The sequence below is a fragment of the Balaenoptera borealis genome, assembly GCF_965194805.1.
Source record: "Balaenoptera borealis genome assembly, chromosome: 3".
In the NCBI taxonomy this organism is placed as follows: Eukaryota; Metazoa; Chordata; class Mammalia; order Artiodactyla; family Balaenopteridae; genus Balaenoptera; species Balaenoptera borealis.
This window is the reverse complement of record NC_138866.1, coordinates 73976827-73994665: the sequence shown is the minus strand read 5'-3', so window position 1 is coordinate 73994665 and position 17839 is coordinate 73976827. Positions and strand designations below refer to the sequence as shown.

The 17839-nt window shown below is 43.1% G+C and overlaps 1 protein-coding gene across 1 annotated transcript; it reads left to right on the top strand.

Annotated features, from left to right (window-relative positions):
- Positions 1-1277: 1277 nt before the first annotated feature.
- On the top strand, positions 1278-17532 carry OXA1L (OXA1L mitochondrial inner membrane insertase). The gene is made up of 10 exons (XM_082386189.1): positions 1278-1391; positions 1834-1995; positions 14030-14243; positions 15479-15622; positions 15877-15962; positions 16151-16315; positions 16514-16618; positions 16706-16868; positions 16956-17036; positions 17123-17532. Exons 1-10 carry the CDS (start codon positions 1329-1331, stop codon positions 17248-17250), a joined length of 1311 nt encoding a protein of 436 aa, XP_082242315.1. The 5' UTR covers positions 1278-1328; the 3' UTR covers positions 17251-17532.
- Positions 17533-17839: the final 307 nt, after the last annotated feature.

Below are 17839 nucleotides of genomic sequence, written 5' to 3'. Positions count from 1 at the left end.
CAATGGTGTCCAACATATGTGATTAATAGGTCATACCCCTAATTACTACTAAATCTGTATTATATTTCTTTGCCTTCTGTTTTTATCATTCCTGTCAGGTACATGTATAACCAGCCCAAACTAGCAGTGACTGAAATCATTTCAGGCTATTGTATCTTTCCCAAACTATATTTTGCTATTTCAAAAGTATTCTGTAGTTTGAGAGTCTTCGTAGGGGTTCAAATATACTCAACTCCCATCTTTCTTACTTTTTTTCTTTGGAGGAGGGGAACTTCACCTCATGTATCTCTAGAAATGCTATCAGTTTCAAGAACCCAAGCAACAGAGACCTACGAGTCTAGACAAAAAAGACCTTCAATTATCTTACACAACAAAATCTGAAGATAGGTGTTTCCAAGCCTGCTGCAGCAGCTCAGTGACATCAAGTATTCAGGGGTTTTCTCTCTTTCCATACAACCATCTTCAGCACGTTAGCTTTTTTTTTTTAACTTTTTATTTTATATTGGAGTATAGTTGATTAACAATATTGTTACTTTCAGGTGTACAGCAAAGTGATTCAATTATACATATACATTATACATGTATCTATTCTTTTTCAAATTCTTTTCCTATTTAGGCTGTTACATAATACTGAGAATTCCCTGTGCTGTACAAGTAGGTCTTTGTTGGTTATCCATTTTAAATATAGCAGTGCGTACATGTCAATCTCAAACTCCCTAACGATCCACCTTTCATCTTTAAAGATTTGTCCCCTCAATGTCACAAGATGCTCCTCAACCAATCCCTAAGGAAAGGGAAGGGGAAAGATGGAGCCTCCTCTTGAAGCTTTGTCTTTTTATCTGGAAGGAAAATATTTCCTAGAAGCTGCCTTCCCTCAATTTCTGTCAAACTCCAGACCACTCTCAAATTTCACTGGTTCTGCGATTACAGTATCATCTAGCAACAAGAATCGAACATCACTGGCCAGGACAACCCCACACCAAGGACAGCCAAGATCGTCTAGAGGGTACCTTTTAGTTAACAAATCGCAGGAGAATCGCGGATTTTAAGGACAAAGAAAACTTCCCAGGTTTATGCAGCCACTAACGAAAGCCGGTGGTGATTTGGCTCTGAACTTCAATCTCCCGAAAACACTCTCTGCGTGATCTTGTTAATGTGGCCCTTTGCAGCTTCTTACCCACTTCAAATATGGCCGTCAAGCTCCAGTCTCCTTTACCGCCTGAGCGTGGCGACAGCTCTGGCTTCATGCCCATTTCCAAAAGGGCCTCCTCCCGCGAGGCTGCGGTTCTGAGTGCGCAGACGCGAACATAAGTCCTCTTCCTGGCAAGATGGCGTTGGGGTTGATGTGCGGACGCCGGGAGTTTCTCCGCCTGCTACGGCCCCAGCGTCAGGTAAGGATGCCCCGGAGCCGAGCGCCAGGATGCCACCCTATCCCTGTGACCCGAGCCAGGAATGACTCGTGCTGTGGGCATGAGCAGACGCTGATCTGCTCACCGGGACCTGCGTCTCGTGACCTCGGGTCACATGAGGACGCGGGAGGGTTCCGTTCCCGACTCCGCGGGTTCAGCAGCCTAGTATCGTGGTCTGTTCCTGGGAACAAGTGTCATCCCTTCTAAGGAAACCTCAGCCTCTACCTCTGGGCCCCGGGGTGGGTCTGCGGTAGCTGAGATGCGGGACTCACAGCTTGCAAGTCTTCAGGCTCGCAGTCTGAGCGCAGGGAGTAGAATGTGCTCACCTGTGGTAGTTGGCTGCCTGTCTGGCGGGGGGCGGGCCGTGAGGATAATGAGCGAGTTCACCCGGTAAAAGGATTCCATCCTCTTTTTACCCACTCAGTTCCACAGCGTCGCAGGGCCCTGCCAATGGCCCCGGAAAGCGCTGACAGCGAGGCTCCGGTTCCCAGCCGGCCGCTGCTGCGGGCACCCGCACTGTGTCCTCCTCGCGGCCCCAGGCCCCCGGGGCCTCAGTACCACTGCCATCTCTTTTGCAGAAGCCCAGGTAAGAGACGTTTCGCCCCTGCAATGTTAGGAGTGGTGCTTCTTTCTGATTTGTTTTTATTTTGCTTTGACTTGGGGGAGGGGAATGTGGAGCAGAGTTCTTGTTCACACTCCACCCAACTCGCCAAAAGATAGCATCTCTGCTTGGGAGAGATTTTCAAATCAGTGGGGAAATTATTGAGAGCACAGGAGGAAAGATTTACGTTATGTACTAGGTGTTGTTTGCCAGAATGGTGGCAAGCCACTGATGGTGATATGAGATGTGATTCTGTGTGTGTATTAGAAAAATTATAACTTGCATATCAAGTGTGGACAAAGAATGTCACCTGCTATATCAGTAAACAAAGGATGTTGCGGCCTTCAGCCACTGCAGCCACCCCCAACCGTGCACCCTGACGGAATTCAGGATGGAGAAACAAAACTGGCCCTAGATAGTTAAGGTACATATCAAAGGAATGATTTCAATAAGCCCAAAGTCTTGCGTCTTTCCATACTTAGAAAAGCACTAAATTCGTTAACTTGAGACATCTGGTTTTTATTTAATTAGCAGTAATTTTTTGGTGTTTGACTACCTGGTTTTTTGTTTTGTTTTGTTTTGTTTGCAAAAACTCCTGTACATCCTGGCTCCTCCCTTACCTCTTTGGAACATCCCTCAGAGCTGAGAGGTTGTATCCTGGGCTTACGTCCTCAGTAATGCCCCAGATAACACACAGTTCTCAACGTTTAGGTCGTGCATTTTTTTTCAGTCATAGCCTGGGCTACCAACGAAGGGACCCAGAGCAGAGTTTTCCCCTTCACCTGAAATCTGAGGAACTGGAGCCTTGGTACCGGCAGAGGCCTCTTGTACCCATCTGCCTCCTCAGAGAGTCCAGACAAATTTTGGTGAGTCTCTCCTGGTTCTTGGATCTCCCACTTATTGCTTGATGATCCTGAGTTTTATTTGGCAGTGTCTAATAGGCACCTGGCTGCGCAATTGAAAGATACTGGGAGTTACTCAGTTGAGACACTCAGAGTGGTCTGGACTGGGTGATTAGCTGAGAAGCTGGCCTAAAGTTTTTTCAGAAAGCCAGCCTCCAATTAACACCCTGCCAGGTTTTTGTACTTACATTTACAAGTATGTACTTAATTGGTAATTAAAGGAAACCTTGCCCTGAAAATGGCCAATAGGGGCTCTTTTTATTTCATATGCAGTTAAGTTAGAGAAAGCCAGCTTGATAAAACATCTTTTCTTTGTTTCTTACAAAGAAACAAAAGCCCTTCTAGGGAACTTGCGTTTTTCTCTGTCTTTGAAATGTAAACGTTCTACCTGATCTTCTTGCGCGTGCGTGCGTGCGTGCGTGCGTGCGTGCGTGTGTGTGTGTGTGTGCGCGCGCGCGCGTGTGTGTGAAGTTGGTCTCTGCCATCTGGAAAGTACATATATGGTGTACGTTTGGCAGCCAGTTGAATAGACTGAGATTCTGAGCAGTCTTTTGTCTGAGTGCGCCAACTCTCAGGGACTTAAGTCATCTTAATCTTCGTTGCGTCAGCCTATAACAAAGACCTTTAATTTCTTAGACTGTTTTTTAGGAGTAAACTTTCTAGATCTTGTGAAGGCTACATCCTTTGCACTCTCTTGTGGGGATGCTTCTTGCATCTTATTGGTTTGAGTTGTAATTAAAATACCACCTATCAATAGCCATTGGATCCTGTAAATTGGAAAAACTTCTAAATTGGTAAATTTTTAGAGAGCTGTCATAAACAGCTGTTTTATTGGTACCTATAAAAAAACAAATTAGAAAGTGGATACACACACACAAAATAGTTAACCTAAGAACTCCCTTTAGTTTAAAAAAAAAAAAAAGGGTTTGGGAAACCTTATTTGTGGTCTCTGCTTCCCCTCAGAGGGTCTTACAAATGCTAATAAAAACATTGAAGATAATGTTAATGAGGCTGATTAACAGGGAGGTTAAAAAAAAAATGAAGGGAAAGTCTAGAGTCTTCTTCCCAACGAGGTGGAAATTTTAAAGGAACTCATCCCAAATGGATAAAGAAATCTTTAGATGGCTATTAAGAAATGAGATAAATAAAACGGATGTTAATAGGGTTAAAACAAAAGGTTTTGGTACAACACTACCTGAGGTTGGATGGACCAATGTTATTGGTCCCCAACATTAAAGGGCCCCAAACAAGTCCACTCTATTTACCCCAGTGTAATGTGCGTGTGTGTGTGTGTGTGTGTGTGTATATATACTTTTTCACCCCTTCTAAAGGCTATAAGAAACTTACACTGCGATACCTGACCAGCGATTGCTTGAGGCCACAGGCCAATTGGTCAAGTTAAAAGATTGACAAAAGAGCCTGAGTCCCTTGGCTCAACCTCTTACTAGGGACCCCAGAGCCTTTTATACAAAAATAGATTAAATGATTGGGATAAAAAGGAAGTTTCTGGACTCCTTTTAAGACCAAAGCTTGTTCATGGGATCCTAATGGAAACTAAAGTTAAAGGTATAGAAGTTGATAGACTTGAGATAAAAATTTATCAAAATTGGTATATTTAAATGGACTTTATGTAAGATGGTTACATCTCTTTTGCCTAATTATACTGTAGGATAGATATTATGTCTCACTGGGGAATGCTTCCCCTGCCTGGTATTTATTATAAGACAGGGCATATAAATCTGCTCCTCAGACAATATTAATTAAGCGTACTAAAGGAAACCAGTAGGGTTACCAGAGCCTGAACAATACAAAGTAAAAACTGAGAGCTAATATTCCGGGGTTAATGAAAATAGTAATAGAGATTTGCTCTGGGTCTAACTGGTACACTCAGAAAGAGGGCCTTTGTTGAATGCCTTGTCCAAACTTTTCGTTTTGTTTTGTTTTAATGTCTTGCATTTCTTTTTTTTTTCTTTTTTTAAAAAAATTATTTATTTATTTTTGGCTCTGTTGGGTCTTCGTTTCTGTGCGAGGGCTTTCTCTAGTTGTGGCAAGCGGGGGCCACTCTTCATCGCGGTGCGCGGGCCTCTCACTATCGCGGCCTCTTTTGTTGCGGAGCACAGGCTTCAGATGCGCAGGCTCAATAATTGTGGCTCACGGGCTTAGTTGCTCCGCGGCATGTGGGATCTTCCCAGACCAGGGCTCGAACCCGTGTCCCGTGCATTGGTAGGCAGATTCTCAACCACTGCGCCACCAGGGAAGCCCCAAACTTTTGAAGACATGATAAATTGAACCCTAAGAACTCTTGGTTTTCAGTTTAGTCGGAAATCTCAGTGATATTAAAAAAACAAAGAAAATACAGTTGGGCAAATCAATCTTTTAGTATCATTTAGGCAACTAACCAGTTCTTTGGGGAATTAAAAGCAACTGTCTTTGTCTTGAAAATCTCTACAAATCAGAAATGTAAATTCAGCCCACAAAGACCTGAGCCTAATTAGCTCAATCTGGTAAAACCTGAAACCAAAGAGGAAAGGCCTTTTAAATTCAAACCAGTGGAAAGGCTCCCTCACCCAAAATCTAGTTCGTACCCTCCTTAGGGTTTATCAAGGAGATACAAATCTTAAAAGTCTTTTCCACAAATAGCAAAGCCTTAGTCGTCTGAGCGAATGAATTTAATTTATTCCAACTGTTATTTATAAACTAGTAAGTTTATATTGTAATACCTGATTCATAGCTAAATTTTTTAAGTGAAACTATGAGATCTCTAGTTTTGTCTGTTTACGTGTGTGTAGACACGTAGTGTAGTCACTACCTCTGGATATACTCTCTAAATTTATAAAAGACCTCTATTTAATTGACTTAAAAGTAAGCGCTTACGAATTAAATCTTTCTAAATATAAAGGAAACTGGCCGGAATGAATTTCAGGTTCATGTGATCTAGGAAATATTCAATATTAAATTAATATCTGGTGTTAAAGCTAGTTTAAGCTTGCTGGTTTAATCAATACAGACATTTTTTTATTGTACCTAGGTTTACTGAAGGTCAGTAAGTTCATGTTATTTCTGTTGCAGAGCTGTCAGCAAGAAAAAAAATTAACTTGGTGATATTTTCATAAGTTATAAAATCCACAAGCCACAGGGTGCAGCAAAAAAAAAAAAAAGTAAATGAGGTACGAGTTGTCAACTGAAGAAAACTACACAACTTAAGAGTTGAGAATTGTGTTTTATTTGGGGCATTACTGAGGACTTAACTAGGATACAGCCTCTCAGCTCTGAGGGACTGTTCCAGAGAGGTAAGGGAGGAGCCAGGATATATAGGAGTTTTGCCAAAAAAAAACAAAACAGAACAAATAGTCGGAACATCAAAAGATTACTCTTAATGAAAGAAAAACCAGATGTCTCAAGTTAATGTGTTTAGTACTTTTCTATGTAACAAAAGATGCAAGAGTCTGGGCTTTTTTTGGCGGGGAGGAGTGCTTATTGAAATCCTTCCTTTGATATGCACCTTAACTATCTAGGGCCAGTATTCTGTTTTTCTCCATCCTGAATCCCCTCAGGGTGCACCCTTGCAGGTGGCTGCAGTGGCTGATGGCCCCAACATCCTTTGTTTACTGATAAGACGGGCAACATTCTTTGTCCTCAGTGCCTCCTCTTGGTCATAAATTAGATCAATGTTTTTGGGAGGCATTCCATGACCAATTTTGTCCCACATTGCTAGGAAGACACATTCCTAGATGAGGGAAAGATTCTGTTTATAGGCCAATGTGTTGATTTTTGGACTAGGCCCTGTTCATAATCTAAAATTCTCTGGATCACCTGTCTTACTCATCTATTAGGATCCAGGAAATGTTTTCCCTTGTTGCTTCTTCCCATATCTAGAGTTGCACTATTACAATTATTCTATGTAGAGTTACATATATGGTCAACTGTCTCAAGACTTTTAACCATGGTTACACATTGTGTAATACAAGAGACAATCTTATAAAATAGACAGGAGGGGGCTTCCCTGGTGGCGCAGTGGTTGAGAGTCTACCTGCTAATGCAGGGGACACGGGTTCGAGCCCTGGTCTGGGAAGATCCCACATGCCGCGGAGTGGCTGGGCCCGTGAGCCGCAACTACTGAGCCTGCGCGTCTGGAGCCTGTGCCCCGCAACGGGAGGGGCCGCGATAGTGAAAGGCCTGCGCACCGCGATGAAGAGCGGTCCCCACACCGCGATGAAGAGTGGCCCCCGCTTGCCGCCACTGGAGAAAGCCCTCGCACGAACCGAAGACCCAACACAGCCAAAAATAAATAAATAAATAAATAAAGTAGCTATAAAAAACGCAGCTTAAAAAAAAAAAAAAATAGACAGGAGGACTTCCCTGGTAGTCCAGTGGTTAAGACTCCGTGCTTCCAGTGCAGGGGACACGGGTTTGATCCTTGGTCGGGGAACTAAGATCCTGCATGCCACACGATGCGGCCAAAAATAAAAATAAAATAGACAGGATACATACTATAGCTAGTAACGTTAATCAGATCATAGTACAGCAGAGAGAAACACAAGGCATAAACAATTTGGAAACAAAGAGAACAAATTAAAATAATGATTAGTATAAATAGTTGTAATCTGGTCACACAATAAACCATCAAGTCAGGACTTCCCTGGTGGCCCAGTGGTTAAGAATCCGCCTGTCAATGCAGGGGACATGGGTGCGAGCCCTGGTCCGGGAAGATCCCACATGCCGCGGAGCAACAAAGCCCATGCACCGCAACTACTGAGCCTGCACACTAGAGCCTGCGAGCTACAACTGCTGAGCCCACATGCCACAACTACTGAAGCCCACGCACCTAGAACCTCCTCAATGAGAAGCCCACGCACCACAACAAAGAGTAGCCCCCGCTCGCCGCACCTAGAGAAAGCCCATGCACAGCAACGAAGACCCAATGCAGCCAAAAATAAATTTATTTAAAAAAAAAAACAAACCATCAAGTCCACAGGAGAGCCAGCTGGAGAAGCCAAATTCTGGATGGATCAGGTAGAAAGGTAAATGTTTCCTCTTTGTTTACAAACGTATACTTTATCAACTTGCTTTAGATCATAGCCTAAGAAGAAAGGTTTCCTGGAAAACAAAGATTAAAAGCCAGTATATTTCAGAAAATTATAAATCATATTTATCAGTTCGTTCAGTCCCATGTAATTAATTGCTGTTGATCTGGATGAAGTCAGCAAGTTTTTCATTAGAGTTTTGTAATTTCTTACCCAAGTTAGTGGTATGATCTAAAAGTTATCAGAAACTTACATTTGTCAAAAAGTTCTTTTTATTTATTTATTTATTTTTGGCCACGCCACGTATCATATGGGATCTTAGTTCCCTGACCAGAGATCGAACCTGCGCCCCCTGCAGTGGAAGCACAGAGTCTTAACCACTGGACCCCCGGGGAAGTCCCAGAAAGTTCTTTTTATGAATCTTCTTGAAGATCTTCATTTTATAAAAGCACCAGAGTAAAACAGTGGTTGTCTATAAACCACAAAAGACTTAAAATGGCGTGGTTAAAGATCTGGTTACAGTAGATGGCTAGTGGGAAGCAGCCGCCTAGCACAGGGAGATCAGCTCAGTGCTTTGTGACCACCTAGAGGGATGGGATAGAGAAGGTGGGAGGGAGATGCAAGAGGGAGGAGATATGGGGATATATGTATATGTATAGCTGATTCACTTTGTTATAAAGCAGAAACTAACACACCATTGTAAAGCAATTATACTTCAATAAAGATGTTAAAAAGAAAAAAATCTGATTACAGTGTAATTGACAAGAAACTTGGATATTTCTGTGATGTACAGCATTTTAAGATAATAACTAGAATTATGACTGATAACATTATGCCAGGAATTTTAAGAATTCCATATAAATTTTGGAATAGCTATATTAATGACATTTACCCATACAATATAACCTAAGGTTTGTCTCCAATCAGTTGACAATATTTCTCAAGTAATTTAAACATACCACGTAAGCCGCTGTTTAAATTTGTCTCTGAGATGCCTCAGGGTTTCTTTGAAGCATCCCAGAGTTAGCTGGAGGTTAAAATAACAGTTAGAATTTGTTACTTGTAAGCTTGTCAAAAATATCAAAAAGGTTTCAAAACACATGGTCACATAGGATCATAGGTCACTGTGAAACAATACTTATTCACTTAACCAAAGTGACAAAAGATTTCAAAAACAAATACAGATCCTTTAAAGGGTATGAACTAGATTTTGAGTGAGGGAGCCTTTCTAGCAGTTTGAGTTTTATAAGGCCTTCTCTTTTTTCCTTGGTTTCAGATTTTACCTGATTGAGCTAATTAGGCTCAGCCTTAAGTCATTGTGAGCTGTGTTTATATTTTTGATTTGTAGAGATTTGCAAGACAAAGACAGTTGCTTTTAATTCTCCAAAGAACTGGTTTGCCGCTTAAATGATATTAAAAGCTTGATTTGCCCAACTGTATTTTCTTTTTTTTTTTTTTTTTTTAATTTATTTATTTTTGGCTGTGTTGGGTCTTCGTTTCTGTGCGAGGGCTTTCTCCAGCTGCGGTGAGCGGGGGCCACTCTTCATCGCGGTGCGCGGGCCTCTCACTGTCGTGGCCTCTCTTATTGCGGAGCACAAGCTCCAGATGCGCAGGCTCAGTAGTTGTGGCTCACGGGCCTAGTTGCTCCGCGGCATGTGGGATCTTCCCAGACCAGGGCTCGAACCCATGTTCCCTGCATTGGCAGGCAGATTCTCAACCACTGTGCCACCAGGGAAGCCCTGTATTTTCTTTTATTTGCTTTTTTATATCACTGAGAAGATTTCCAACTAAACTGAAATTCATGAGTTCTGTGTTCTAGAATTTTAGGGTTTAACTTAACCATGCCTTTAAAAGCTTACATAAGACATTCAACAAAAGTCCTCTTTCTGAGTTCACAAGTTAAATCCAGAGCAAAATCTCTATTATTTTTTTTATTAGCCCTTGAATATTGCTCCCAGTTTTTATTTTATATTGTGCAGGCCCAGGTAACCCTGTTGGTTTCCTTTAGTGTGTTTAATTATATTTCCTGAGGGGCAGATTTATACACCCTGTGTTATATCAGGCAAGGAAGCATTCCCCAGTAAAACATGTCTTTCCCATAATATAATTAGGTAAAAGACATGTAACCATCTTATGTAAAGCTCATTTAATACCAATGTTTATAAACTTTTGTCTCCATTCTTTCAATTTTTATACCTTTAAGTTTAGTTTCTATTAGGACCCCATCAACAAGCCTTGGTCTTATAAGGAGTGCAGAAACCTTTCTTTTTATGCTGACCATATAAAATAGTATTTTTGTATAAAAGGCACTGGGGGACTTCCCTCATGGTCCAGTGGTTGAGAATCCGCCTTCCAGTGCAGGGGACGCGGGTTCAATCCTTGGTCAGGGAACTAAGATCCTACATGCCATGGGGCAACTAAGCCAGTGTGCCACAACTAGAGAGCCCGCGAGCCACAGCTACTGAGCCAACGCACCACAGCTAGGGAGAAGCCCGCGCACCGTAACGCAGATCCTGCGTGTTGCAACCAAGACCTGATGCAGCCAAATAAATAAATATTTTAAAAAATAGAAGACAGTGGGGTTCCCAGTGAGGGGCTGAGCCAAAGGACTCAGACCCTTTGTAAATCTTCTTTTTTTTTTTTTTTTTTCAATATTTATTTATGTTGCCACGTGCGAGATATTCGTTGCAGCATGTGGGATCTAGTTCCCTGACTAGGGATCAAACCCGGGTCCCCTGCATTGGGAGCGCGGAGTCTTAGCCACTGGACCACCAAGGAAATCCCTGTCAATCTTTTAATTTGATTAATTGGCCTATATGTTGCCCCAAGTAATTGTTGGTCAGATATCTCAATGAAATTTTCTTCCAGCCTTTTAAATATACATTTTTTTTTTAATTGGGATAAAAAGAACAGACTTGTTTGGGGCCCCTTAATGTTGAAGATCAATGGGAATCCCTAAAGGGGGCTAAAGCCCATCCAACTTTAGGTAATATTGTACCAAAACCTTTTGTTTTAGTCCCATTAATGTCCATTTTATTTATTCCATTTCTTAAAAACCATCTAGAGACTTTTTATCTTTTGGGACAAGTCCCTTTAAAATTTCCACCTTGTTGGGAAAAAGTCTCTAGACCTTCCCTTCAGTTTTTTCTTATTTCCCTGTTAATGAACCTAATTAACATTATTTTTATTTTTTTTAGCATCTATAACACCCATTGAGGGGAAGCAGAGACCAGGAATAAGGCTTCCCAAACCAGTTTTTTGTTTGGTTTAAACTAAAGGAGTTCTTAGGTTAACCATTATATATATTTTTCCACCTTCTAATTTGGTTTTTCCATGGGTCCCGATAAAACAGCTGTTTATAATGAGACTCTCTAAAGATTTACCAATTTAGAGTTTTTCCAATTTAAAAGACCTGTCATCTGGCCATTAATGAGATATATCTTAATTGTGATTCAGACCAATGGGACAAAAGAAGCATCCCCACAAGAGAGTGCAAAGGATGCCACCTAACCAAGATACAGAAGGTTTACTCCCAAAAATAGCCTAAGAAAGTAAAGGCCTTTGTTGTACAGGCTGACGCAGCAAAAGTTAAAATGGCAAAAAGCCCCTGAGAGTTCGCACAGTCAGGAAAAAGACTGCTCAGAATCTCAGTCTGTTCAGTTGGCTGCAAAATATATGTACCTTCTGGATGGCAGAGACCAAGTTCTCACAAAACACAACACACATACTCACTCGCACTCGCACACTTAAGAAGATCAAGTAGAACATTTACATCTCAGACACTGGGAGAGACTTGCAAGTTCCCCCAGAAGGGCTTTTATTTCTTTAAGGTCAGAATTCTGAAAAGATGGTTTATGAAGCTGTTTCTCTAACTTAACTGCGTATGCAGTAAAAGAGCCCCAGGGCTTCCCTGGTGGTCCTTCCTCGCTTCTACTGCAGGGGGTGTGGGTTTGATCCCTGGTCGGGGAAGTTCCGCATGCTGTGAGATGCAGCAAAAAAAAAAAGCCCCATATGGGCTATTTTCAGGGCAAGATTTCCTTTAATTCCCAATTAAGTGAGTACTTGTAAGTATAAGTTTTGTACATACATAGACTTGGCGAGAGTGTTTAACTGGAGGCAAAGATGTTAGGCCAGCCTCTCACCTAATCACCCAGTCCAGACTCCTTATTGTCTCAACTGAGCAACTCCCAGTCTTTCTACCTGGTTTCCCTAGTAGCTTTCAACTGGGCAGTGAGACACTGCCAAATAAAACTCAGGATCATCAACCAATAATCAGGAGATCCAAGAATCACCCAAATTCGTCTGGACTCTCCAAGGAGGCAGACAGGCCCAAGAGGCCTCTGCTGGTACCAGGCACTGGATCCTCTTAGAGTTCGGGCAAAGGAGAGTTCTGCTCTGGGTCCCTTCGTGGTCGCCAAAATTGTTGACTGAAAAAAAATGCACAATCTAAAAGTTGAGAATTATGTTTTATTCAGTGGTCTTGCTGAGGACTTAAGCCAGAAGACATCCTCTGAGATAGCTCCGAGGGACTACTCCGAAGAGGTAAGGGAGGGGAGCCAGGATATATAGGAATTTTGCAAAAAAAAAAACCAGGTAGTCAGAACATCAAAAGATTAGTGTTAAAAGCCAGACATCTCAAGTTAATGAGTTTCGCACTTTTCTATGTGTGGAATGATTTAAGAGTCTAGGCTTGTTGAAATCATTCCTTTGATATGCACCTTAACTGTATAGCACCAGTATTGTTTTTCTCCATCCTGAATCCCCTCAGGGTATATAGTTGAGGGTGGCTGATGGCTTGATGGCTTGCAGCATCCTTTATTTACTGATACGGCAGGCAACATTCTTCATCCACATAAGACAGGCGATCCAGAGAATTTTAGATTATCAACAGGGCCTGATCCAAAAATTAGCAAATTGAGTAGCCTATCAGCAGAATCTTTGCCTGATCTAGAATCAGCCTTCCTAGTGCCATGGGACAAAATTGGTCATGAAATGCCTCCCAATTGTTGGTCCAGTTTATGACCTAGAAGGAGGTGCCGAGGACAAAGAATGTCACCCGCCATATCGCTAAACAAAGTATGTTGGGGCCATCAGCCACTGTAGCCACCCCCAACACTGCACCCTGAGGGAATTCAGGATGGAGAAACAGAATACTGGCCCTAGATAGTTAAGGTACAAATCAAAGGAATGATTTCGATAAACCCAAACTCTGGTGTCTTTCCATACATAGAAAAGCACTAAATTCATTAACCTGAGACATCTGGTTTTTATTTAATTAGCAGTAATTTTTTGGTGTTTGACTACCTGGCTTTTGGGGTTGTTTTTTTGTTTGTTTGCAAAAAACTCCTATACATCCTGGCTCCTCCCTTACCTCTTCGGAACAGTCCCTCAGAGCTGAGAGGCTATGTCCTGCACTTAAGTCCTCAGTAATGCCCCAAATAACACACAGTTGTCAACTTTTAGGTCGTGCATTTTTTTTTCAGTTGACACAATTTATAATTGTATATCTTTGATTATAACTTGTATATCCCTGATTTCATGGACATTAATATTTCTCAGGATGAGACCAAGTAGATATTTTTGATCTTAAAAACTGAGTTGTTTAAAGAAAAATTATAGTAGTTTCAGTGTATGCAGAATCGTGCCAGTGATACTCGAATGACTGAAGTTTGGAAAATGCACAGATAACTTCCCAACATGAAGGAGAGTCATGAAGTCTTATTTTGAGTAACTTATCTTTCTGCCTAGAGGGGGAAATAAAATATCCTTTTTTAAAAAATATGAGTGGGAATATTTACTTAGAGTAAGAAATCTTTACAAAGTAATGGTTTTTAAAAGCTGACAAATACCACAAGCATTACAAAATCCAGGAAAATAATGTATTTTTTAATTGACTTCCTGGCATAAAATGTTCTTTTTAAGCTTTGAATTCTATGACAGTGTAGGCTACCCTGGGAGAACGAGAAACAGGGAGTCAAGAGAGTACCCCAGTATCGGTTATCATAAGAGGGACCTCGATTTCTGTGTGTGTGTCCCCCCCTCCCCGAATATAACGCCTGGCTTTTTTTTTTTTTCCCTCCTTTTTCCCCACAGGTTCAGGCCCCTCCGGTCATTCCTGCAACTCCCCCACCTACAGCAGTACCTGAGGTGGCTTCTGGAGACACTACAGATACCATCCTGGCTGCTGCAGAACAGAGCTTCACTGAGCTTGGGCTGGGGTCATACACCCCAGTGGGACTGATCCAGAACTTACTGGAATTTATGCATGTTAACCTAGGCCTACCTTGGTGGGGGGCCATTGCTGCATGTAAGGGGGATATATCTTGTACAACAGTAGAGGAAATGGGGGCTTAGGGTTAGAACTTTATTTATTTATTTTTGGCTGCATTGGGTCTTCGTTGCTGCGTGCGGGCTTTTCTCTAGTTGCGGCGAGCAGGGGCTACTCTTCGTTGAGGTGCACGGTCTTCTCATTGCAGTGGCTTCTCTTGTTGCGGAGCACGGGCTCTAGGCACGCGGCCTTCCGTAGTTGTGGCATGCAGGCTCAGTAGTTGTGGCTCATGGGCTCTGGAGTGCAGGGTCAGTAGTTGTGGCGCACAGGCTTAGTTGCTCCGCGGCATGTGGGATCTTCCTGGACCAGGGCTCGAACCCACGTCCCCTGCATTGGCAGGTGGATTCTTAACCACTGTGCCACCAGGGAAGCCCTGTCCCTTGGCTTTTGCGACAGTCTTTGTAGATTTTCTTCCTGTTTTTCTGACCACACCCTCCCATCTCCATTGCTCAGTACTCTACCTGCCCCTTTAGTGCTGGGATTCCAGGTTCCATCCTTAGCTCCCTTCTCTGTCCACTTCACACCATTCATCATAATGTTGATAAAGCCTAAACCTGTATCTCCACCTGGTCTCTTCTCAGCCCAGGCCCACTTGCTTACCCACAGATACCATCAACTAAATAAATATTTGTTGAAATGATCAAGAAATGTGAAGTGTAAGAAAAATAGGAGGGAGCTAAAGCAGTAGGCCACCAGATTACCTCCTACTGCAGGCAGTTCTAGGACAGTGGCTTTCAAACTTCATTCCTGGGAGCCCCAGAGTTCTGTAAAAGTGCTTCTGAGCAAAGCAAAGGCCAGAGCTTGAACAATCCTATAGTCAGACTACCTCCTCACCCAGGGCAGCTTGATTTTATTTGTTACGTATATTGGGGTTACACTTAGAGTTGGGGAAAAAAGGAGTCCATTGATCATAGAAAAGTTTGGAAACCATTGATCTACAAAAGTGGCTTCTGTCACCTTTTTGTTCAAGGAAACAAGATTCCCGGTCATTTGCCTAGAGAAGTTAATGCCAGACTTTTGACGTCAAAGCAGAAGACTGAGCCTCGAAGGAACTAAGTCATACCCGTACCCTTTGTTTTGGGGCCCTTTGGGCATGAGTCACAGGGTGGAAAAGTCTGGGCTAAGAGCCCCTTTCAGTGAGGACCTAAAAACCTTCAGCCTTCTAGCTGCAGAATGGCTTGAATTTCACTCCAGTCTTAGTTTGTGTTTTCCAGGTACAGTCCTTGCCCGCTGCCTGGTGTTTCCTCTCATCGTGAAGGGCCAGCGAGAGGCCGCTAACATCCACAACCACTTGCCAGAGATTCAGAAGTTTTCCGCTCGAATCAGAGAGGCCAAGTTGACAGGAAACCACACTGAATGTGAGTCCGTTGCAGAATGAGCATGGGTGAGGACCACATTTGCGCTTTCCCTGACATTCAGTTCAGGTTGGGGGAGCAGCCTAAATCAGGAGTTGCTACAGTTGAGCAAGTTCTAAGATTTACCTGCTTCTTAGGCCTAATGCTTCCAGTGACTGGCCAGGGTCAGTTAGAAATCTCATGGGCCAGGTGATGAGGATGGTCACCTCCTCCGACCTAGCTGTTAGCCCAACCGTTAGCTTCTGCTCCCTTCACAGTTTACAGGGCCTCCTCGGAGATGACGTTCTACCAGAAAAAGCATGATATTAAACTCTTTAGACCTCTCATTCTACCTCTGACTCAGGTGAGCAAAAAACATTTCCCTTCTTTAACTTTATCAGAACCAATCAGATTACTCCTCTGTGTTTCCCATGCCCTAGACCCCCAAAAAAGCATGTGGTGGTGATACTATGCTACATGGGTTTCAGTAATGGAGCAATTAAAATGTCCCTTCTACTAAAGGGTCCTGACACTGTTTATCCTGTGTCATAGGCCCCGATCTTCATCTCCTTCTTCATTGCCTTGAGAGAAATGGCTAACCTTCCCGTGCCCAGCCTGCAGACAGGTGGCCTCTGGTGGTTCCAGGATCTCACACTATCTGACCCCACTTACATATTACCTCTGGTGGTCACTGCTACAATGTGGGGTGTCCTTGAGGTAAGCCCAGGTTCGCCGAGTGCCAGGCCTGCAGAATGGGGAGTGAGGGGAAAGTAGTTGTATAGAATGGTCATTCTTCGCTCCCTGGAGAAATAGAGTTGATGGGTAAGAAATCTGAGCCACATTCAACTAAAATTGCCATGCATTTACTATTCTTCCCCTGCCTCTTTTTTTTTTTTTTTTTTTTTTTTTTTGCAGCTAGGTGCTGAAACTGGCATGCAAAGTTCTGACCTTCAGTGGATGAGAAATGTTATCAGATTGATGCCCCTGGCAGTCTTGCCCATAACTGTCCATTTCCCCTCGGTAGGTAATGGCTTAGGGGCTGGCTCCAAGTCCCCCGGCGAGCTGAGCAGGGACGCAGCTTCTGAGTACCTTCTCTTCCTTCTCCAGGCAGTGTTCATGTACTGGCTCTCCTCCAACATGTTTTCCCTGGGCCAGGTGGCCTGCCTCCGTATTCCAGCTGTACGCACTGTACTTAAAATCCCCCAGCGCGTTGTGCATGACGCAGACAAACTACCTCCCCGGGAAGGCTTCATAAAGAGCTTCAAAAGAGGTAAGGGCCTGTCCTCCGTGAATAGGACCCGGGGAGAGTGGCCTAGAAGTGGGTACAGGACCAACTGCCTTACTCCTTTTTACACAGGCTGGAAGAATGCCGAAATGGCACATCAGCTACAGGAGCGTGAACGACGCATGCAGAATCACTTGGAGCTAGCAGCCAGGGGTAAATAACCCTTTGCAGGCTAAATTCTGTCATTTGTTTCTTCCTTTCCTTTGTTCATCGAGATTGGTTTTCTCTTCTTCCCCCAGGTCCCTTACGACAGACCTTTACCCACAACCCTCTGCTACAGCATGGAAAGGATGGACCTCCCAACACCCCCAATAGCAGCAGCAACAAACCAAAGTCAAAGCATCCCTGGAGTGACACACTTGGCTGAACTCTCTTCCCTGCTCATACTGGCAGGAACTCTCTCTCTTCAGAGACTCAACCTTAGAACAAGAATTGATGCTGGGTCCTTGCCCCAGACCTAGAAACTGGGGGACATGTTGATGTTCATTTTAAAAGTGGATTCCACTACAGACTCTTCCACCTAAGTGTGAAAGAACACTGGGGAGCCAAGTGATCTTCCCATCTGCTGAGTTAGTAAACCTCTGTACTACATGCTGCTCCCTGACACTTATTAAACAGGGAAATGGATGGAGTGCTTCAGAAAAAAGAATAGGTTGGGTGGTGATTGTTCTTGCTGGCCCATGCTCTTAGGAGGCGTCTCAGTGTTGTAACCTGGCATTAAGGGCTTAGATGTGTTGTCCCGTCCATACTTGCTTTGTGGTCAGAGGTATGCGTGGTAGGTGGAGACTGTATCTGGAGGAACCACATTCATTTACCCCAAGATTACCTATAAAATATCCTTCAAGAAGTAGATATGCTTAAGTTTTTAGTGATAATTAAGAGGAATGGAAGTTGATAAAGCTTTTATCGAACAACCTAGCATTTTGCTACAGCAGCTTAGGTGTTCTCTTGTGTAG